Below are 25,381 nucleotides of genomic sequence, written 5' to 3' on the forward strand. Positions count from 1 at the left end.
TCTTTTTTGTTTAGTTTAAGGTCACACATTCCTTCTCAAAATCACATCATTTTTTTTTTTAATTTTCTAGACAAGAAAAGAAGAAAATGCGTTTACTTAATTATTATTTTTTACTTTATACTTATATTCTTACACAACTTATCGTTTCAAAAGTTAATGGGACTTAATACATATTGAAGTTAAAATACAAATTTTTATATAAGTTATAAATTATTTGTAATGTGGTTGATAAAATAACTTTTATATCAGGGTTTTTCATTAAGAATTGTAATGGGGTAATTAAAAAAGAAAACTGATATCCATTACGATGTTTTTCCTCAATAGCTTTTCAAATATAGCTTTCATATTTACTAATATAACACTCTAATTTCTGGGTTTCAGACTACACCCAAACTCTGTTAATGAGAAAGGGACTAAAATAGTATTGAATTTTTGAATGAATTTTGTATCTTTGTAATAAATAAGGCAGCACGCAAGTCACGGTTTAATTATTTTAATTACAACAACCATGCATCATTACAAATACAAATAATGACTTTGAAGCTTTCAAATATATGTTATACAATATTGAGTTGTATTATTGTAAGTTTCACGAGTACTTAATTAAAGTTTATTCCTTATTTTTTTAAAGGAACACAAGGGGTCTATAACACCCCAAAACCCATTTATTGATCAAGGAAGTTACAGATAAAGGACTAGAGTGCAGCCCCATAGATCTAGAATCCAGTGCAAATTTAGTCAATGAAAGCACTTAAATTTAGAGAGGTTGTGCTTTGACTATAGTTTTTGAAACAAGGGTGTGTATGCTTGACCACATTCCTGTTAGGATGCATATGTTTTCCCAAGTACCTAACAAGCTTAATCCTTTGTTATTGAAAATCAAATTGTTTCTGTCCAACCAAATTACCCAAATGATTATTGCAACTGCCATGTTGAAACCGATGATGCTTTTTGTATTGTTGTATATGAGGTTACAGAGGGTAAGAGATAGAGATTTTAATATTTGTATCTTGCAATGCCAAACCAATTACCTCATTAGCTTTCTTCCATAGTGTTTGCGCTTTTGAACGGTGAATGAAGATGTGGTTCAGACATTTCAACCACATCTTCGTTTGCTAATTAGCGTGAGATATACCAATTTAGGATTAAAACAAGAAGTTGAAATCTTTTCTGAATAGTATCATCGTGTTCAGACGCTCATGAATAATGAAGGTCCACAACAAAATTTGATTGTTTTTGGGATAATTAAACCTTATTCTAATTTTCTTGTTTTTGTTTTTTTTTTTTTTTGTTGGAAGTAAACTTATTCTAAAATTAAAAAAATTCAAGAATAGGATTTTTGGTTTATAAAATTGGAGTACTTAATTACTTCCTTTTGAAAACGCACGATGTAGTACCTAAATTTTGAAAAAAGGGATTAAAGGATATTTTAATTACTAAGATGACGTGGCAATAATTGAATGAGTAGACTTGGATTGGATTAAATAATGATTCTTCTTTTTCTACTTTGCATCTTCTAGAGATATTTTCTATCTTTTTTTCCCTACCACGTAATTATTTAAACCATCCTACAATGTAGTGAAAATAAGCCAAGGAAAAATAATGATCATTTCCAAAATTATGATCCATGCTTTTAATTAATTCCTTGATGGCCATCCATGAAAATTCTAATTTTTTCAAAAACTTTTAAATTCCAAACCAATTGGGTGGGTGAGATTTATTAAAATGCCAAACCTAAAAGTTTAGATAAAATACTTTTTTTTTTTTTTTTTGTATTTACATTGGAATTAGTCAATTTTTGTGTTGAAAAAAATTGTCAATAATGGTCACTAAGTCCAAGTCCTCCAACTCATGGACTTGGACGCCCATGTGATCTAATTTGGCACCCTATTTCCAAGAAGCTTATGAAGTAATTATGTATATGAAAATTGAAACCATTGAGTTTAGTTTTGAATTATTGAGATTAATAATAAACAATGAAAGAATGACTGTTTAAAAAAATGACATATATGAAAAAGTTTTATTTATACCTTAAATTCAGTTTTAAAATAAAATAAAATTAAAGAAAATTGTTATCGATAAAAAAATATTTTTAAATATAATAAAATGTCATAGTTTATTATTGACATATACATATGGATGTCTATTAAAGTCTATTAGTGTATATTAAATTGAAATTTATAGACGTTATTGAAAATTTAAATGATGGTATAAAAACTAAACTCAAAATTTAATTTGTTTAAACTTTTAAGTAGTTATTTTTTACACCCAATAATAAAGTAAATGCAAATTAAACTTATCAAATGCCGCGTAACAGTTTCACAACGAGTTAAGCCAAGTCGTCCTCAAGCACAATAACATTGATTTGGAATTAAAAAATAATCTAAAGATCATCATCGAATATCATACTTTTAACAAAATTTAAAAATAAAGTAAGAACAACAAACTAAACAAACAAACACGTCCTTACAACAAAAATTAATCAAGAAAGAAAAAGAAGAGTAAAGTAGTTTGAGAAAATAAAATCGAAACAGACACAATTAATTTTCTAGTAGTCAGCTTCAATGTAGTGAGCAAACTTCAAGAGTTCGTGGTGGTCAGGTGGCAAATGTATATTACCCCAACGAGTCAGGTTGACATAATTTGAACATACATGAGCTGATATTCCCGGAATAACCAACCCAACTGTCCTTTCCATTATTGTAAAAAAACCCTCGAAGTACTTTCTACCCTTCACAATTGGGGTTATTATTAAACTTCTAATGAACTCCCAATCTGCACTCAAGTATTTGGGTATAACCCATATTAGTGAAAAGTAGTTTGTGTTTGGCTGCTCCTTCAAAAACTGCATACAAATATAACACCAAAAAAAAGAAGAAGAAAAAAAGAACTTATTCACTCTTTAATTATGGAAAATAAAAGAAATTAAATTCAAAGATATACCATCACACTATATAATATAATGTAGATTTCAGTGTAGCAATGATATAGATTATTGTCACATCCAACAACTTTTGTTATATGAACCAAAATATATATTTAATTAATTTACACAGCAATTCTCTTATATTTTATATTAAATTTGTTATATGAACCAAAATATATATTTAATTAATTTACACAACAATTCTCTTATATTTTATATTAAATTTGTCTCCATCCGTATAGTCCAAAGCTTTTGCATCAATTAGCGATTTAAGTCTTGAGATGATATATCAAAGCATTATGGTCTAAGATCACCTCTCTTTAGAGACCACGTTCTATGATACAATTTTAAACAAGGAATTGATTCAAAAGCTTAAGTGTTGATGGAGAAAGAGACAAATATATTATTGAACAAATGTGTTGTTAATACCACGAAAAAATCGAATAAATGATCAAATAGGTAGAGAGTCACCTTGCCATTGTAGAAGACGTCAAAGTAGACGCATCCACCAAAGTGTCTGTAGCTGAAATTAGCAAGAGAATGGAAAGGAATTCTAGGAACCAAATCAAAAGAGTAAACATATCTATAATATTTAATGTCATGAGTTTTGAAAGTGTCGACCATAAACTGAGCAAAACTTTGATTCCCAACTCTAGGCTGACCAAAGGTATAAACAGCTTGAATCTTGTCAAGAAGGATTGTTTCATTGTGGTAGGCTAACAAAGTGACAAAAAGGGTAGCAAGGGCACCACCCAAACTATGGCCAGTGATGATGAATTTTGCATTGTCATTGGATTTAGCAATTTCTCTTAGGTTTTGGCGAAGGAAGTAATATGCAAATTCATGTTTGGGATCGGTGAGTTCTTTGGGCCAACCACCGGACTTTTGATAGCCAAGGGCTTGCATGAACCCGGAGTGGATGCCGACCTTGCCTTCTAATAGGAACCAAGAAAAGTCCAGATCAACCATCCAATCGTTAATGTCAAGTACGGATGTCCCTCTGAATGCAATCACTGTTACGTTTGGATCTTTGTGTGTGTTCTCAAACATAATTGCATGAGTCGTAGCTTTGTTTTGAAAGTCTGCAAAATATGTAGTTTTTAAAAAACATTCTTTTCTTTTCCCGAATTTAGATAAGAATTCAACAAATATAAATGCTTACTTGACCAAAAAAAATTAAAAAGCTTATTTTTCCAAAAGAAAACACAATATTAGTAAGTACGTGCACTAGAACATCTCCACTAGGTAGACATTTATAACACTATCATCATTTCCTTTTATATAATAAAAGAATGTAAAAAGGTTGCTATCACTCAATTTTCAAAAACTAAAAGTACATATACCAAACAAGATCTTAATTTAAAATATATATATTGAAATAAGAAGATAAAATGTTGATTCATGGTCAACTCTAAAAAATAGTTTTTTTATAAAAAAAATATGATGTAGGTCAACAGGTGCACCCGAACATCTCCACTAGGTGGACATCTCCATAGCATCATCATCATTACCCCTTCATTAATAGAAGCAACGAAAATAAAATCAATGGCTAGAGAAAAACCCAAGAAAACCCCATAATCCGTAGAATTGAACAAAAATGTTGATATTAAGATTGGCTGTATAGTTTGAGAACAAAGGGGAGGATCTGCTTGCTCAAAGATGGACAAGAGCTTTAATATCTTTCCAAACCCTAAAATCTAAAAAATAGTAAATTAAACAAGGTGCACCTAAGTTTTAATATTATTATGATTGATAATATAAATACATTTTTTTTATAATACAACTAAAAAAGTAGACCAAGCTAAGTCTTTATTTATTCAAAATTATATAGAAGTCAACAGTCTTTATTTAGTTAGAAAAGTAGAAGTTCATTTCAGAGTCTTTATTTATTTGAAAAAGAGAATTCCAAAGTCCTTATTTGTATTTAATTTGATAATTAGAAGTTCAAAAAAAAAAAAAATCTTACCGTTCCAGAAATTGCGACAATCAATTAATTTCATCTGCATTTGAAAACCAAAAAATAACATCATGGATTGGATTTGTATCAAGTTTGAGAGAAGATTTGAATATTGCATTCAGTGTTCTTGTAAAATATTACAAATGAGATGAGATTAAATAGAAAAACTACAAGACAACATAAAATGAACAATACATACGAAATTCTAAATACATATCTGCACGTATTTATCAAAAATAGCTATAAAATAATTTTTGTTCTCTGAAAAACTAATAACAAATAACCAATTACCCAAAGTTTATAAATATTGCAAAGTTTACTTGCATATGAATATTATTCACTAATGAAACAGAAAGAGAAGAAGAAAACTCATCAGTTTATATATTCCAATCAGAATTTAACATTAGGGTTGGCTGTTTTTCTTTAAAATTACTTAACTTCTATTTCATAATCCCTTTGTACTAGTTTTTGTTTTTAAAATTTAGCTAAAAACTCAATTATTATATTTAAGGAATTAGATGCCAATCAAGATAAAGCTAAAACTAAAATAGATTAGCAAACGAGACCTTAATTTTGTTTGGTAATCGATCAATTAAAATGTTTACCTACAATTATTTGAACAAAACCAACTTACTATAATTGGGTTAATTCAGGATAAACATATAAATTCTGTAACTTTTTCTTAAACTAAAACAAAATTTTTAACTTATAAATAACTCAACCGAACACTTAAAACAACTACTTAAAAGTTAAAATTAAAATTAATTTTGGAGTACCTGCCAGCAGTCATTTACTACGAACTCAACGATGGAGGCGGACCGTGAATAATCTTGATATGCCAATTTGGAAGCCATAATGGTTAAGGCACTATAATATTTGAAATCACGGTCATGTGAATTCATGTCTGCATTGTCGTCGGGAACCAGCAATTCCCAGTCACTACATCTTACTCTGGGCTGCACATCCGTGAAATTAATAATCCGAGATGGCGCAACCCAAAATTCTGCTGCCAGCACATACTTGTAGCAAAACTTTTGAATAATTGACCAAAATGCAACTAAGATTGTGAAAAGAGAAGCGATGGCAGAAAGGAATTTCTGGGTCAAAATTGAAACAGAAATGGTCCATCGAGCTTTGAAATTGGTGTAAAGCTCAATTTGGTCGTCTGGACATTCCATCAACTTTTTTATCTTTCTGGAACCCGAAGGAAGTAAGAACTCCAATACATCTCTTACTTTTGCCTTATCTGGCTTTAATGTCAGACCATTTTCATTCAATTGTATCTCGTTAGAACCCATCCAATTTCCCTTTTCAAAATTTTCTTTTATCATCCCCCACAATGAACAAAATAAGAACAAGGTTTAGGAGGATATATATGCTATATGTTACGTCCTGATTAAACAGTCAACACGGACACCAACTTGGTTGATTTATATTTTAAAAAGATATATATATATATACACACACACAACTGGTTGATTTATATTTTAAAAGATTTATATATATATATATAAATTAGCCCGTCAACTCCTTCGGATATAAGTATACATTTGCTTGTGTGCTTTGTTTATTATTCTATATTAGAAAAATGTAATGATTGGAATATCCTGAATTCGGTGTATGGCATTATTTTAAATGATCATACATAAAGTTTTTTGCTATAAATATTTTATGTGTGATAGAAATCCTAAACCCTAAAGTTAATTAATTGCTTACCCACTATGTATGTGTTAGTTAATTATAATAATTTAGGTATAGAGGTTTGTTGAAGATTTGTGTGATCCAAAGCCTAAACCCATTTATGAGATGTGTGGAGCTACAAGAATCATATAGAGTTGATCGGTCTTGAACCCATATTCAGAAAAAGAAAATTATTGATAGGATCTCCTTGCATGTGGAGCAGTTTGTAGGGAGTAGCTGCAAAGGGTTTTTCTCAAGCAGAAGGGAGGTTTTGGTAAAGTCATGTGCGGTAAGCCCCTTCTGATGCTACATTCTGGAAGATCAACACTAAGTCTTCTTGGAGTGACCTTGAGAAAGCGGAGGGAATTAGCTTGATGGTTCATGAATCCTCTAAGTCTCCATTCTAGCCGTTGTTGTGTAACATCAATATAAAAATTTAAAAAGGGGTCATTACCTTCAGTCCATTATGGACAATATGGATTGAAAAGAATAATAGGATTTTCAAAGACGGGGAGCATACTGCTTTTGAAATTTGGATGACATTCAAGTGATACATAAGTTTCTGGACTAGCAGATCCAAACTTTGTATGAGTTATACTACTAGTTAGTTCTATTGCTTTAAACATCAACGCTTTTATTTGAATACAATCCTAATTTAGAAGTGTTCTTCCTTGTCGGAGATCATTTGAATACAATCCTAATTTAGAAGTGTTCTTCTTTGTAGGCAATCATTTGAATACAATCCTAATTTAGAAGTGTTCTTCTTTGTAGGCAATCATGCTATTTACACCATATCTTTCTTCTGAGTTCAGGGCTTGGAAGAAATGCTAGAAATTTTGATAAAACAACAGATTCAGACCACACACAAGCCAAAAAAAACGGCTCATCTAATATCGGCAATAACTCCTACGATTCGAAATTTATTCAAAATGAAGAAAAAGAAAGGCAAAGAAGTTATGGCTGTTAATGAATGATATCCAACATATATATCTCAAAGGCAGCCTCAAACCACTTTATAAAAAAGAAAGTCTCTTTTAATTCACCACGTATAAATCTCCTCACAGCTCAAGGTATATCTCCAACAGAAACATCGGCATTAAAAGCCTAGTCTCCGAACAAAAATAACAACACAAGAAATTTATTATTTAGTGACAAAATTTCAGTGATGCAAGTAATTTTTATCGATAAAAGTTCGTATACAATAACGCAAAAAAATATGTCATAAAAAATTATTATTAGTGACACATTTTTAATTCGTGTCACTAAAAAAATTAGTAACACACAACAATAATTTCCCTAAAAAATTAAATAGTTTTAGCAACAAAGTTTGTCTTTTTTTTCACTAAAGAATCTCCACGTCCATTTACAAAGCTATGCAACATTTGTGTCCTTTATACAACTAATTCCAAGGCCTCCTTTGTCTTTAGGGGAAGTAACAATCAGACAACTGATGAGATGAATATTGTTCTGATGTTTGGAATTATTCTAAAGAAAATTTCTTCAAATGTTTTGGATGTGCTTGCAAACCGAGGAAGGGGCTTTGAAAACTGATAGTTGGTAAGTTGGAAGACTAACCAGAATAGAATCAATCTGATTTTGCCCCGCTTTGATAGATAAGAATATTTCCTGTTGTTAACTTTTTTTGTGTATGTTTTTTGAGAAATATTTATCCAGAAGTTATTTCATAGAGACTTGCCACCAAGAGGAATACCCAAATAGTTTATAGAAAAATATTGAGTAGGAATCCCCCATTTTCCAGCCATCCTTTCCAATCTATTTGTGTCAACATTTTCTGGGGATTAAATAACATTATTGATATTTAATCATTTTAAATTGCATAGTTTTACTAACACAAAATTATATCAAACAGTATACAACCATATTAATGTATATTTATATCAAATTGTATAAATTTTTAAATTTTGAACTTTCTGTGCTTTATAGAGTTTTAATCTATATTTTTAAAAATAACAAATATTTATATCAAGTTTTTATAAACTTCTTTTTTTTTTTTCTTTTGGAAATTAGGGATAAATGTGCTTAGTTTTGGAGTTCAACTAGGGTGGTAAGAATGTTGATTTAATTGCGATATTTCAGTGCATTCCTCATCCCTGTAACTCGTTCACAGAAAATTACTAGAAAATTGATTCTGAGAAACATATGTTTGTTGTGATTTTAATTTGAGATGGAAAATTATGTGAATACTACATAGTTGAACTTGTTTTCATAACAATAAATAAATAACCAATACAGTTTTAAACGTGTCCATAATTTTATGGAGAAAACTACACAAATAATAAAGAGCTAGCATAATTGTGTTAGCAACTTATTGGTCATATTTATTATTGTTTCAAAAATGTTAAAGATGGTGGGTAAACAATGAATGATTCTCTTTTTTTTTCCTACCCATATCCTTTATTTATTTAAGGTATTTTTTATGATGATTTTAAATAATACAAAAAAAAAATTACAAATATCACAAAATAATATCTTAGACATTTTTATTAGTTATAGAGGTGAAATTTTACTATAAATTTAAATATTTTTCTTTAGTAGTTTCATGTTTTAGGACAAATTTTCTTATTTCTCTTGTATGGAAGTTAAAAAATTATGTTCATAACTCATAAGAGCTGTGTCAGCTGTAATGGGATTAAAATTAAGAAACAATAAGAAATATTATTATTATATATCAGAAAGAGTATTAACGCAATTGCGTAGCACAAAGGCCACCATCTAATTAAAAGCTAAGCATCCGCCTATTTTACTCTTCAAAATTAATTTCACAACCCAATTATATTCCATTGTTCCATATTAAAAAGGTAATTTAAGACTTCAATAATTTCCCTCAAACTTTTTTTTCTTTTTTTCTTTTTGTAATTAAAAAAGATTAAAAATTATCTTTCTAAATTAGAATATTTTTGTGATAGATTGTTCTAATAATCCGAATAATCTAAACTATCAAACTCAAATCTTAAACATTGGGTTGGATTAACTTTTATTTTAAATTAGATTTTCTTAAGTTTCTTATAAATATTTAATTCTCACTAAGTATGAACGGTAAATGTAAAAGGAAAAATCACACCTACCAACAATCAATGGAAGAAGAGTACCGATATAGTTGTAGAAAATATGGAATAAGACGAGAAAAATGCGACCATTTACACCATGTGTGTAAAATGAATGAGACAAAATTTAAATTTGTATCTAAAACTATATTGATCATAAATTTGCATTCAACAATTATTAATGCGTTCATATTTGATATTGAAATTTACACTATTTATGAGTTAGCTACACAAATATACCAGTTTTGGTGGTTGAACTTTGAGATATCCACATTTTTATAAAATGTGTCCATTCAAACACCACCATTTTGGTGGTTGAACTTTGAGATATCCACATTTTTCATTGGCGTGAGGATGTGAAATAATGACTTTTTAGTTTGAAAAGTGTCTTACCCATGAACGTTTTGTTCTACATAAATTCGACCCCTACATAATACAAAAAATAAAAAATAAATGTAAAAGCAGATGGATACACAAATATATGAGGTTTTCATATTATTAGAGAGAGTTCTATTAACCGTGCTACTAAAATTCAAGGATTTGTATATTACACTTCTCAAGATCTTACGTTCATAAATTATAAATAACTATAAATAATTAAATATGTTGGTTTCAACCTCGTGTATAGTAGTGTCATATAACCAATTCAAAAAATTATTTTAATTTAGTTTGAAAAAAAATGAGTAATTTTTTTTAAAAAAAAAGATATGGTTGGATCAGTATACTATAACTTGTATTTAAAAAGAAAACTTTGAAGGATTTGAGGCGTAAGATATAGTTGTTAATTATATGAAATTTGACCTTTGCGAATATAAGGCGTGGGAAAGAGAATATTTATTATCGTTTACGTACATTTAATAGTTTTAAAGGAAATAGCCAAAAAAAATTATAGAGAGACCAACAAAATTTAAGACTCATAGGGGAGTAGATATAAAAGGAGTTGTTATCAAAGGACGAACAATAATTGTAACTAAATTTGAGAGAGCAAAGATGAAGCCTTTTTGTGTTAATTTAAGAAAACCGTCAAAAATAACAAATTTGATTAAATATTTATTATTTTAAAAAATTTTAGATTATATCAATAATAAACATTATCAGACACTCATATATTTCTATCATTGACATTCATAAACACGAATGATAGAAGTTTATTAATTTCTACCATTAATAGTATCTTGTTATATTTTAAAATGTCTCTCCGATAATTTAATTCCTTGAGTTGAAAAAATGATCTAACCATTATTTTAGGTTTTTTTTTGGATAATGGGGTAAGTTTTTAAAAATTTGGGAAAATAGGTGAGTTTTAGGGTCTTTTTTTCTTTTCTCTTCTTTTTTTTTTTGTTATTTTTATTGAATGTCATGCAAATGGATGTTTTCGGTTTTTGGTAATAATAATAATAATAATAATATTTTATTTTATTTTAATATTATTATAGTTATTCGTAATTCATGAAAAATGTTATAATTGTTTAGTTTATTTATAATTTTTTTTTAAAGTAAAGTAGTCTTTTAAAAAATACAAAAAAAGTAAACAAAATGATTTAAAAAACGAAAAAAAAGGCTAATTTATTGTTTAAATTTGGCTATTATTTACTAAACGACCATTTAGAAAAATAGAAAACTATTTTTTTCAACAAGCGTTTAGATTTGGCTATTTTTGCGATATATCTAATCATTTAAATTTGGATAGTTAAATATAAACGATCATTTTCAATATTTTTTTATATATTTATTGTTTAAATTTTGTTGTCTAAATCTAAGCCTATTTTTGTACTCGATTTAGATTTGTCAGAATGATTTTTTCTTGATATTTTATATTTGATCTACAATCTTAAATAACCAAATAACAATTTGATTTTTTTTAAGAAAAAAAATAGTGGAAGAGGACATGAAAAACAATGTAAAGGAATGGACAAATCTAAAATATTAAAAAAGATGACCAACTTCATCGTCTTTTTTATTTTGTTGAGTGAGCCGTAAATATTTTATCCATTTGTTTTATTTATATGAAAACGAACCTAAAAATAACGTTAATAACCTAAAAATGAACCAAATGATCCATTAATAATATTTTCATTCATGTAGCATTGCAAATTAACAAAAATAACGTTACAAAGAGATATGTTTCATTTTTTAAATGGTTATGTTTACTTTTTTTATATATTTCTTTTAAAAGACTCCTTCCTTTTATAGACTTCAAAATAAAATATTTTATAAATAAATTAAACAATTATAATGTTTTTCATGAATTATGAACAATTATAATAATAGTAAAATAAAATAAAATATGTTATTATTATTATTATTATTATTATTATTAATAAAAAAAAAGTAAAATCATCAATTTGTACGACATTCAATAAAAATAAAAAATAACAAAAGAAAAAAAAAGAAAGAGGAAAAGGTAGGAGAGAAAGATGAAACTCAATAAAGATAAAAAATAAAAATAAAAATAAAAAAACATTCACTTAAATATTTTAAAACTCACCCCATTTTTCCAATTTTTTTTAAAACTTACCTCCATTATCCAAAAAAAACCCTTCTTCCTCTGCCATTTAATGTTGGTCCATACATTAACAACACTATTATTCAACTACATTTTTAATATTTTAAAAATAATATCTTGATGTGTTTGAATTTTGAATTTAGTTTTTATTTAGTTTGAGATTTTGTTCAAGTTTTGAAGTTTTATTTCAATTAATCCCTTAACATTATTATTTACAAGCTTAATCTATAAACTTTAATATGATAAAAGTATACAATATATATATAAACTTTAATATTATATTCTAATTATTCTTGAACTTCCAATTTTTTGTTTCATGATATAAATTCTTAATTTATAAATATAATTTTTTTTTTTAAACTTTCAATTTCTGTCTCAATTTATTAAAAACACATTTAAAGAGTAGCACAATACATTTTCGATTTGTATCTTAATACGTTTATTTAATCTTTTCATCTTCTGAGGATGTTTGGATGCTATTAGGATACTAGAGAAAATTCAATATATTTAAGATGTCTGAACGCACCTCTTAATATTTTTGTTGGTGAATATTGCTTTAAAAAATCCATTATATAATCTTTTCTTCTTAAAGAAAAGAACAAAGCGTTGTTAAACAAATTAAAAGTCGAAGGTCTTATTACTTCAAAATCAAACATACACAAGTAGAAGCAAACTTTATTTTGAAGCACTCACATAGGTTGTAGTGGTATAAACCAAGTTTTCATAAACTTAGGGTTTACGCAAGTTTCTATAGACCCAAATTTCTACCACACCCACGTTTCTAAAATGGAAACATTTCGTAATTTCTGACTTCAACAAACCCTATAACTCACTAAAACTAACTATGAGAGCAAACCACTCCCAAATACCCACATTAACAAACAACACACACATATCTTACTTCCATAATATAAAGGACACACATTACAAATACATTATACATTTGTTACTGTTGATCATCATCTCCATGTTGTAGCTAGTAGAACGACAACTTTTGCTAATGTCTTAAAATTTTAGGGTTTGATGTGTGAGGGTAGTTGTATTTTTCCATAACGAGTCAAGTTAATATAGTTCTGAGAAGAGTGAGCTGATACTCCAGGAACAACCAACCCAATCAGTCTAAGCATTAAAGTGTTGAAACCCTCGAAGTATTTAGGACCTTTGAAAAGTGGGATTACTAAACTTCTTAAAAGCTCCCACCACGCAGTCAAGTACTGGAAAGGTGTCAACCATGACTCACAGAAGTAGTTCGGGTTTGGTTGAGCCTCCAAAAACTGCATCCACTCAAAAATCATCGATTAATATAGTTAAAATTTGTTAAATTATCGGTCTAACTGAAAAACTATGTAAGTAATCATCTGTTACTAAATTTAATTATATCCACACTTGATAACTCTAATTATCTTACTTTTGAATATGGACATATTTAAAATTAAATGAATATTTTAAGACTTTATTTCTTTTTTTCTAAGATGAAAATTATCATTAAACTGCTTGCAGTCAATTTTAACTTAAGCTTTTGAAATTCATGTTTAGGATCTCAAACAAACAAAAAAAATATTCAATTGCTTTAAAACTAGAAAAGCCAAAATTTATAATATATATATATATATTATTCGACTTAAGAATCTTGAGAAAAAGAAACGACTTAAGGTAATACGTTGAGGATTCACATCGAAAAGATGAGAATATATATACTTCATAATCTGAAAAAAAATACACAAGCTTCTAATTAAATTCTATCATCGTTGATTTTAAACTTAATATTTATTATTAGTAGTATTATTAAGAAATATATGTTTTCAAATATGACATATTGAACCAAAATATAAATATAACAAAATTTCACTGTTATCAAGGATAGATTGGGATGAATTTTGATATATTTGTAAATACATTAAAGAGTTTTGTCATTTAAAACAAATTTACTTATTATTGTTATTTGGTGTTGAATATAGATGTTGAATATAGAGAAGAAATTAGAACTGTTTGGACTTTATAAGTATTAGGTTACCTTTCCTTTGTAGCATGAGTTGTAGTAGACGCATCCACCGAAGTGTTTGTACCAAAAATTTTTGCAATCAAAAGGAACTCTAGGAACGATGTCAAAGGAGTAAACATATCTGTAATAATCGAAACCATATTTTTTAGTTAGATTATTCATGAATTTAGCAAAATTTCGGTCACCGGATCTAGGTTGGCCAAAGGTGTAAATCGCCTGCAGCCTCTTTAGCAACGCAGATTCTTCATGGAAGGCGAGAATGGTAACGAAGAGAATGGCGAGGGCACCACCGAGGCTGTGGCCAGTGATGATGAACCTTGCCTTATCATTGTCTTTGACAAAGTCTCTAAGGACTTGGCGAAGGGTGTAGTAAGCAAATTCATGATTGTCAGGGCGAGGAGGGAGCTCCTTTGGCCAATCAGTGTTTTGTTGAAGGCCGAGGGCTTGCATGAAACCGTCGTGGATGTTGCCAATGCCTTTGATATTGTACCATGACACATTCAAATTTTCTGACCAATCTCCTAATGCTGAAGTGCCCTTGAATGCCACTACCATTACATTTGGATCTTTTGCTCGAAATGCAAATGCTCGCGTTCTTATCTTATCTTGAAAGTCTGATCGTTTTTAAATTTAAAAACAAAAGACAAAAGATCATTAGTAATTTCTAGGGTTTTGAACACAATAACTAAGGCTTAAGGGTTAAGGCTTCCTTTCCTAACCATTTCTTTTTACTTTTGTTTTTAAAATTAATTAAGCTAATTTTTTCTCTCTATTTTATAATGTTTTGTGACTTTTTTTTAAATATTATAGTAGAATTCTTACCCAAATTTCAAAAATAAAGTTAATAAAATCAACTGTTGCTTAATTTTCTATAACAAATGGTTAACTAGACGAGATCTAAGTTTAAACGATAGGGTAATTGTTTGAAAGTAATTATAATACAACTAAATGATGGAAAATTTTGAATCGAGAACTTCTTGTCGAGTTAAATTTATGTTAACAAAATTGTTTAAAATATTTACAAAATATAGTAAATATTACTATCTTTTTTTAATAAACTGCTTATAGTAAAATATTTATAAACCAGTTATAGTCTATAATTAATATCTATCCCTCGTAAACAATAATATTTTATAATACTAGTAAATATTTTAGTTCATTTTGTAATATTTGAAAAGTATTTTATTTCTCAAATTTACGTGCAAAGAAGAAGGAAAAACAAACTAAAAGTAGTAATTTTCATTTATGTTTTATTTATGAATAGGAAATAATATTGGTAGAGAGAAAATGAGACTTTTGGTTTTTACTTTTGGGGAAAAGAATATGTAAGTTAAATGTGAATGATTGAAATGTTGGAGTAAATAATAGAAATGGGGATTTGATGTGTGGAGGAGTGTAGACCAAGTAGGAGATTAAATTTAAGGCCAATTTAATCTGCTTTGGTTGTAGTTGAGTTTATGCTATGAAATATTGTATTTTTTAATGTATTTTTCTTTGTTAATATAATTTATTCAAATTTTAAAATTGAAACTCAAAATCTAGATTAGACTAAAACCAGTGAAAAAAAAATACATTTTTTTAGTTTTCATTGTTTAGATCACATAATTTGAAAACATAGTTAGAACTGTCAACCAAATATATTTATTCACTAAACTCATGCATTTGAAAACATAAAATAGATTATGAGTTTCATACCCAAATAGATCCCTCAGTTATATGGATGTAATGTAATTAATATTTTCAATTGACAAAAATTAAATGCATGCAACTTGGAGATGCATTACAGTCCACTCAAATAATGTCTTATAATAATAATTGTTATTATTTTTTAAAAAAAATTACAAAGAGAGAATATATGTTGTACCTAATTATTAATTACTCCCTTTAAACAAAACCAACTTTTAATCAAAGGTGTTGTAGTTTAGAAGTTGGGTATTACCATTCCAAAAGTCATAGCATTTATCCATTTCCATCTGCATCCAAAAAGAAGAACATTATCAGTCGTCACTTTAATAATTTTTACTAAAAAAACATTTTATTTTCTCTGCCGATCACTCATTTTAGTACTCTTCTTGTCCAAATATGAGAGTTGCAATGAGATCTATTGGTATATAAAATTAATTAAAGAGGAGTTAATATATATATATATATATATATATATATATATATATATAAAGGTAAATATTTTTGTTGATTTTGAAAATAGTCCATTATTTTACCTTCCAGCAGTTATCAACGACGGTCTCAATGACGGGAGTAGATTCGTAAGCCAAAGTGGAAGCCATCATGGTCAGGGCACCATAATATCTGAATCCATTATCGTCTCCCAATTTTGAGTTACTATTCTTCCCAACTTCTATTCTCCAGTCTTCACATTTCACTTTCGCCCCGTAAGTTTCTTGGGGTACCCCAAAAATCTTTTCTGCATATCCATACCCAATAGTTAATTAACATTATCAATTAACCAACAATCTTTTTTTACTTATTTTTATTTTTGCCATCCACGTACGATGAAGTATTACCAACCATAACAGTCCTCAAATTCAAAAATGATAAACTTTTGGGTTTCTAAATTCTGAAATTTGTGTCCATTTTATTTTAAACAGCTGCTCGAAGTGTTGGATGAGTTCTTAAAATTTTCATTGCGTGTCTATAATAGGTCCTTTGGACTTCTAATATTTTGAGTTCCATGTATCTCCCAAACAATCTTATTGCTTCCTCTTTGTGATGTCTATGGCTAGATGAAACAATAATAACTAACCTTCCCAAAACATTAAAAATCCATTTTTGACATTTGTGGGATGTGAGATCGTTTCTTTGACGGCCCTTTTGATGAACAATATCCTTTGATTTTTTGTGATTATGATGCATCTTCTATCGCTTCAAATTGAAAGCTTTTTTTTTTAGTCTTTTGCCTTTTATTTTTGTCATCAAACTGTCCTCTATATTCATATATTACTTATATTTGAATTTACGTCTAAACAAAACCCTAATTATTTTTAATTATTTCTTGTGTCTATTAGATGTGGATATCATGATGGAAAAAAAAAAGTGAAGAATAAAAGAATTAAAAATTCATAGAAAAATTTGTAACTTTAATTAAGAATAAAATAAACACAAACCTTAATTTGTTAATGGGTTATTGCATGGGATGGGATATTCATAAAATAACATACCTCGCATGGTTTTAAAGGTTTGGAACAGTTTGGTTATGGCGATAAGGAGTTTCACCAGAAGAATGGAGGAAACAATAATCCATCGATCTCCAAAGCTTTGGTAAGAACGTTCTTTACCTGCAGGACATTTCACCAGTTTTCTGATGTCTACATAACTGAAAGAAAGTGTAAACAAAAACAGGTCCAATAGAGTTGCACTCTCAGGTTTCAGTGTCAAATAATCAACATTATTTGAACCCATTCTTTCTTCTCTGTTAAATACCATAATGAAAAACTGGGGGAAGAATTAAACAATAACCGAACTGATCGGATTTAGAGAACTTTTCTTATGAAACAAAAATGCTTTGGTGCTTCGTTTTTATAGACAAAATCCGAAGCCCTAGCTTTGGTAATTTTTGTTAATTACTTGGAAATTTCACCCTTTTGAGATGGTAGTCAATTTTATAGAAAGCATAAACATGTGGAGATGCATTTTGGAAGAGAGTTTAATTTTTGTGGCCGTGGGGCTATTGATAGAGATGTGTCTTCTATCTGCCCACACCTACCTTTAATAAATTGTTTTTCTAAAGTCCAACTTAATAGAGTTTAGCACTCTACTTAGTTTTCTAGGTCTTTTTTAATTTAAGTTTATTTTCATAGACTATTTTTAAATATACGATACAATGTATTAAAATAAAAATAATTATAAAAAAATATCATCCTTTATTTGTAATAGACTATTATATCATATAACAAACCAATATAAAATAAGTAAAATTTAAATATAAATAAAAATCAAGACATAATACTTAATTATCCAACAAAATAATTTAATAATTCAAACTCTTTATAGCAAATGAAGACCGTACCATTTCATTTTATACTTTCTTCAAAATATGAAAATTAAGTAAAACACATTTTTTTAATATATTCATCTTACTATATTTAAAAAATTTCGACCTGGTTAAATGTATCTTTAAAAAATATATTTATTAAATATTAAATATGTTTGAGACGAAAAAAGTTTAATAAAAACAAGTTTGAATTATGATGTAGAAAATTTTTAAAGATACTAAAACGGAGAGATATAGAAGTGTGAAACTTTAGATAAAAATACAACTATTATGTCGGTTGTATTTAAATAAAGAGTCTACAATGTTTTTGGAGCAAGTGTCGGTGCTACATTATGATTTATTTCATTCTGGTACAATAATAGAAACTTTATGAACATAAAATTAAGATCAACCGTTCTTTTAGAAAAATCTCTAACACAATTTGAAGTAATCAATCATTTAAGAGGTGTTTAATTTTATCCTTTCTTTATATATATATATTCTGGTGATCGATAAGAAATTAAATGATGTTGTTTTCCTTTAAAAGATGTTATTTTCTCGTGGTCAGTGCAATGGGCTCATTAATGTTTTTGCATTGAAAGAGGACAATGGTGTGATCAATGTATTTCTTTCGAAAAGGGGAACCCACATGTAATGATAGAATGTAAATCCAGTTGATAATGGAAAGAAGAATAGATGAATGACATATAATATAATACATCATCTTACAAAAGTCTCATCAATCTTGTTCGTGTAATGTGACACCAACAACATTGCATAATTCCACGCCATCTCCCACATTCCCAACATGTGTTTTCGTTTTAGAACGTGCCATTTAAAGAAAATATTTACTACAAAAAATCTAACCTCTATTTTGAATTGGTTTTCTTTCTTTTTTTTTTTTTTTATTTAATCTCAATTTAATAATCGTACAACTTTTCAAACATTGAGTTTGTTATAATAATTTGTACAGCTTGAAGTGTGTTTCTTTAAACAATGAAGTGAAAAAATAAAGTATTGATCAAAAATAGTAAATAATATTATTGCAAACGCGGGAGTGAGTGCGTGAGTTTTGAAATGATATTTACAATACTATACATAATTGTATAATATATATTGGTTATACACATCACTCATGTATTTGGTATCGTAGGTATGGAGTATACTATAATAATCCTTTCTACCATTTTTTAGTTGGTGTTGGAACAATCTCTAGGTTTCTTTGTTCTCTATACATAAATGCCCCCACCATCCATTTGAATCATGAGTATTAAATATATAAAAAGAACACCTCCACAAATAGCAAAAAGAAATTATGATAATATGACTCATGTCGTTATATTTTTTAAATTACAAAAATAATAAATTTAAAAGTCAATAATCATCTTATAGCCTCTAATATCCGTCTGATAACAATGTGATAGTCGATAATTCTTTGATAGCCTTTAATATCCGTCTGATAATCGTATGATATCACTAAGTACTTATCATATATTTTTCATATTTTCAATATACAAAAAAATATGTGTTATGGACTGATGCAATTTTTCTATATAAAATTCAAATGTATTAATATATAAAATTAAATAATATATATATATATATATGAAATTTTTTTTAAAAGAGTAGATTTTACAAATTATTCACAACCTAGAGTAAATTTTATTATCGATAGTCATTGATATGCTACAGTGATATAATTCAAAAAATTTGTTTTAGCATATAAATATTTTAATTTATTTTGTTATTTTTAAAAATGTTGTAATATGTATATAAATAAATTTAATCAATTAGAGTTGGAGTTTTTCAAAAGAAAAATATAAACTATAAAAAAACCATAAAAAATAGATTTTATTAGTGTAAATATTTTATGGAAAGTTATATTTTTGACCATTTTCTTATTAAAATTTTGGGAGAATGGTGGGAAGTGCATATTTTAAAGTTAAAAGGGTTGGTAACGCCTTCGGCCCATTCTCCAGCGGCCCATTATTTTTCTTTAAAATGCCATTCCCCTTATCATTACTATTTTAGGACAATTATAACAAACACCGATTCCACTAATAATAATAATTATTATTATGTATATAATAATTGAGATAATCGTAAATTTAGCAATCAGATTCAAAATAATTAAGTATATAGTTACATTTAAAAAATTTGTAAATATAGCAAAATTTATCAAATTCTATTAATGATATAAGTCTATCGCTGATAGATCATGTTATAAATATTGATTTATCGCTGATAAACCATACGAAGTCTATCAGCGATACAAGTCTATCAGTGATAGTTTTGCTATATTTGCAATTTTTTTAAAATTTGGTTGTATCGTTAATTATTATTGTTGAAATGGTTATCGATTACAATTTTTCATAATAATATTTTTATAAAAATTTGAAAATGCTCTTAAATCTATAGATGGTAGATTTCTATGATATATTTGTAATATAACAATATATTTGTAATATGATCTATCATGTCATAGACTTTCATGATTTATCATTTATAGAACAACATATTTGTAACATGCATGGTCTATCGGTGATAAAGCATTTATTGTTGATAGACTTTGACAGCTTTTGTTATATTTGCAATTTTTTTAAAAGATTAATATATATATATATATATATATATATATATATATATATATATATATATATATATATATATATTAATATTTTGAATCTAGTGGTTATATTTGTAAGGACAAGTTGCATAAATGACATTAATTCAAATAAAAAGTATAGACAAATTAATTGTATATATAACACAAAAAATGGTAAAATATTAAAAAAAAAACTCACTATTTCAAAGGATTCTTTCCGATTTTTCAAAATTGAAAACTATCTATTATAGCAACCATCACCAACAATTGTCACATGCCATTCATAGTTTTCATCAATGACATTTTTCAGTGATAACTTCTATTAATAATAGTCAATAAACGACAAACTTAATATTTTTAAAAATATTTACTAATAAATCGGTTAAACCTTGATATTTTTACAAATATCTTATTTTTGTGCTATTGCCTATCATTTTCCTTTATTAATTTTAAACCATTGATTAGAATTTTGTAGTGGTTAGTTAGGTTGTAGGTTAATTGCATTATATATACAATAACTTCACTCATTTACTCATATAGACTGTATAGTTATTCGGTTACTATAGAACGAGAGAGAATTCTGTTGATTTATTAGAAAAACTCTCTTCCATCTCTTCTGTTCTTTTGTTCTTTTATTTCGAAAATATTGTATTGATATCATTAGCAGCATTATTGAAAAAGAAAATTGTTGAGAAAGAATAAGGAACCAAAGCAATTTGTTTGAAAGTTAGGGTGAATAACAAAACTAATGAAAGTATGTAGAAAATATATAAGATTCTATGAGAAACTAAATATAAAAAAACTATCTTTAATATAATTAACAGAAAAATCAAACCATAAAGGATTCTTTTTTACTCAAACCTACATACTTCTTGATATATATATAGCTGCTCTATATACAATAATGGGTTAAGTTGAATTGTACCATTTGCAATTGTGGTTTGCATTCTTTTTTCGATGTTTTATTTTGAATGTGCCTCTTCCACCTTTGGAACACTTGGATATATAAATTTCCTTACAATTTGAACTTGATGATCGCCCACTATCACTTATCTCTAGGGATATGTAGAAATGATGAAATACCTAAATATTTGTGTACGTGTAGACTTCACATAGTTTGAGATTTTATTATATTTTGGATGAATTAAAATGTGGCTAAAAAGTGCAAGAGAGACTTTCATTTCTTTATCTTTATTTTTTTTTATTTTTTTATATGTAGATTTGAATTTATCTTTTCATTTGTAATCTCTTTTCTCTCCAAACATATATAGAGAGAGAGAGAGTTAAAGAGATGATTTAATTCCACTCTTTAATAAAATATGATTGTCATAGTCAAATTTTGAATTATATATTAATTTAAATAATGATACGATATATGAATATGAATAGTAAAATATTAATTTGATTCTCTTTAAGAAACATTAACGTAAAGATATATAACTTAGCATGATTACATAATTTTGATGCAATAAAATCACAGTGGAGATAGTAAAACCCTATACCCTCTCCGGCCTCCATTTCATTCTCTTTCACTGAATTAATTTGTTAGAAGGGTGTGAGTATTCACGGTGGCCGATGATGGGATGTGGCGGAGGGAATGTATTTGATTAACAAAAACGACGTCACCGCGCCGTCGCCATATCGGTAAAAGAGATGTCAGATTTTCACGTGATTTTTCCTCTTTTGCTCCACCGCCTGTGCGTCCTGATATACTCACCCCACCGTCACTCCCTTTCATTTAATTGCATCCTCTCTCTCTTTCTTTCTCTCTCTCTCTCTCTCAAGCTTATAATAAAATTCCCAACACGACCCACCATTGTTTTCTTTTTTTAGATCTTTCTTCGATAAGACATCAAACACAATACTTATTATTCTGCCTATTTGGTTGCTGGGGGTTTGCTTTTTGCCGAAGATATTTTCTTTCTTTAACATAAAAGAAAACAACCAGTGCGTGCTACAAACAAATGGAAGAAACTTGAAACTGAAGCAAACATAAACCCAAATCCATGCAATTTTATTCAGTTACCAAATTGAGTACACTCTTCACAGTTAGCAAATATAACGGAGAGAGATAATAGAGGGTTTTCATTTTTATCTGATTCACAACCCTTAAATTTTCCTATATAAAATATAATGATAATTAAAGGTTTGCACCAATATTATGTTCTCCAAATTGGTCAAGGTTGGGATTGATGATGATTAGGGATGTAACTTCCCGTTGACATTTCCAAAGGGAACCCAACGCTACTGGGTGCACCAACACCGGTGATTGGGCGGTTCCCAGCGGAAACGGCGGCTCTTTCAAGAGACTGAACTTGGGTTTTTAAGAATTTAACATAATGAATAGCTTCATCCAACATAGAAGCAGTGTCCATTTTAGTACCTCCAGGGACTAATCTTTGAAGTATTCTAATTCTCTCGCTAATTCTTTCTCTCCTATGTCGAGCCGCTACACTTTGTGGGTCAGTTGAAATCTTCACGTTTCTTCTTTTTGGTGGCTTCACCGCTTCTGGGTCTATGTGAATTGGTTGCATCACTGCTATTCTGAATATCATCTCCCTCATAGCCGCTACCGACCTCTGTTTCTGCAAACTCTCTGTTTCACAACTACCGGAGTTTCGCCACCGTGAACTGGAGGTTCCTGGGAATGGAACAGTAGATTGTTGGGGGAAATTATAAGGTGGGTTGTTGCTGTTGTTGTTACTGTTGTTGTTGATGAATAATGGAGGCGATGAAGAGGAATCCAAATGGCAATGTGGGTGATCGGTGGTAGTTGAGCTGAAATCAGAGGATGGCGGTGAGAAATCATTGTAAAATTCAGGGATTTTTTCCATTTGTTGCATCATCATCATAATCTCCATCTGATCTTCCGATTTTAAATCATCATTTTCCATAGGATTAAAGAAAAAAGAATCTCCGACCTGATCCAATCTAATCCCGATCCGATCCTCAGTTATATTTGGTGTACAAAATTCACAAAATTGGAGATGGTGAAGAGAGAAACAGAAAGAGAGAGAGAGAGAGAGAGAGAAGGAAGAACACGCTATCATTTGATGGTCATTCCATATATAACAAATGGGTTGAACAGTACATCACTATTTTTTTTTATTAATTTCCAAAGAGGGAAAAGAAAAAAAAAAGAGAAGAAGAAAAGAAATTTCCTTTTTTAGGCATCAGCTTTTTTCTTATTTATTTATTCGAAAACAAAGTCTCTATCAAATGGCATTCATGGAAACGATAAATAGTGATTTATTGCAAGGAGAAATGAGAAGATGATCATCTGAAACGACAATGGTGATATGATCAAAGTGATCGTAGCCGTTGAAAGGAGAGGGGAGGGAACAGGATAAGGAGGAAGAGGGTGAGATTGATGCCTAAGCAGAAACTCCCAATGCTTTGGATTAAAATATTGTTACAAACATCTTATCTTTTTGCCTATACACAATGAGATATCAAAATTCCTTTTTCTTTTTTTTTTTCCTATCAGAAATATATTATTGCACCACATCAATCCAAGGCTGTTGATATGGTGTTATGTCAGATGAAAATGCCCCACTAAATTAACGGTTCTGATCTCTCCACCGATTCTACCAAAATGCCTCTCTTTTTTCATTTCTTTTTTCCTTTTCCTTTTTAATAAGTAAATGTTAACAATAATAATAATTTGTACACAATTAATTGGATTTAACCTTTCAATTTTATCTCTTGGTACAGAAAAATCTTTCTAAGCTTATCAGTATAATTGATATGAAGTTTCGTATAAAATAAGTTTGACTCCTTCATTGATTGGCATTACACAATTTTACTAAAATTGTTTAGTTTTTAACTAAAAATTGCAATCATGTCATTTTTCTCTAAGATTTTATCAATTTCATGTCATATTTATGTTTTACAATCGTCCTCGAATGTGGATTGAGAAATTATTAGAGAGTTAAGATTACTAATTACATACATAAAATAGAATCGGACTTCAATAAAATTAGAAGGTTAAAATGATTTTTTTTCCATTTAATTTTTTTTTAAAAGTATAAAAAGGTAAGAATTTTATTGGAAAAAATCATGCAAAAGAAAAAGTGAAGCAAAGAGTCTTGTTGGAGCTCCACTGCAGTTCAATTCTAATAATGATCACGAAATGGTTAGATAAAAATGAAACTACTAAACATCAAATATGGTCAAGAAAATAACATAAGACTCCAATCATATCAATCAAGAACTCAAAATAAAATAATTGTGCAAAGAGTCACTCCAATCTATGTTACAACATTATTATTCTAACCTCCCTCTTAACAATCTCAAGAGTTTCACTCAGCACACATAGGAGAAATATTGAATAATGAAAAATTGTAGCATCACTAACTCTTGTGTAAACAAATAGTGCAAACTTGATTTGCAAGAAATTAATTAGTTCTATTTTTAAGTTTTATTAGCTGTTAATTTAGAGTAGTAATCGTTTGTTTATAAAAATATATGTATTGGTTCCACTCTATAATGAATATCAACAACACTTGATCGATCATCCGTGCAATATTACTCTCTTATATATTATTGTTTGTTGTGTTTTTATTACATGCATAGCTAAGCTATTTAGAGCCATCAAGGTACGATATGAGTGTAGTTTATATTAATTATTTTTAAAAGGTTATCTAAGAGTG

At 28.4% G+C, this 25,381-nt stretch overlaps 3 protein-coding genes across 3 annotated transcripts; all 3 read right to left on the reverse strand.

Annotated features, from left to right (window-relative positions):
• Nucleotides 1-2,329: 2,329 nt before the first annotated feature.
• On the reverse strand, nt 2,330-6,287 carry LOC105435389. The gene is made up of 4 exons (XM_031883888.1): nt 5,660-6,287; nt 4,893-4,926; nt 3,398-4,008; nt 2,330-2,845 (listed from the first exon to the last, which is right to left on the reverse strand). The coding sequence occupies exons 1-4, from the start codon at nt 6,212-6,214 to the stop codon at nt 2,549-2,551; spliced, it is 1,497 nt and encodes a 498-aa protein (XP_031739748.1). The 5' UTR covers nt 6,215-6,287; the 3' UTR covers nt 2,330-2,548.
• A 6,456-nt stretch (nt 6,288-12,743) lies between these two features.
• LOC101203879 lies at nt 12,744-17,702 on the reverse strand. The gene is made up of 5 exons (XM_011655812.2): nt 17,313-17,702; nt 16,356-16,558; nt 16,076-16,109; nt 14,149-14,750; nt 12,744-13,408 (listed from the first exon to the last, which is right to left on the reverse strand). The coding sequence occupies exons 1-5, from the start codon at nt 17,575-17,577 to the stop codon at nt 13,148-13,150; spliced, it is 1,365 nt and encodes a 454-aa protein (XP_011654114.1). The 5' UTR covers nt 17,578-17,702; the 3' UTR covers nt 12,744-13,147.
• Nucleotides 17,703-22,722: 5,020 nt separating this feature from the next.
• LOC101204124 (transcription factor HEC2) lies at nt 22,723-23,735 on the reverse strand. The gene has a single exon (XM_004141334.2). The coding sequence runs from the start codon at nt 23,621-23,623 to the stop codon at nt 22,907-22,909; it is 717 nt and encodes a 238-aa protein (XP_004141382.1). The 5' UTR covers nt 23,624-23,735; the 3' UTR covers nt 22,723-22,906.
• Between the last annotated feature and the right edge of the window lie 1,646 nt (nt 23,736-25,381).

The sequence above is a fragment of the Cucumis sativus genome, chromosome 4, assembly GCF_000004075.3.
Source record: "Cucumis sativus cultivar 9930 chromosome 4, Cucumber_9930_V3, whole genome shotgun sequence".
Lineage (NCBI taxonomy): Eukaryota > Viridiplantae > Streptophyta > Magnoliopsida > Cucurbitales > Cucurbitaceae > Cucumis > Cucumis sativus.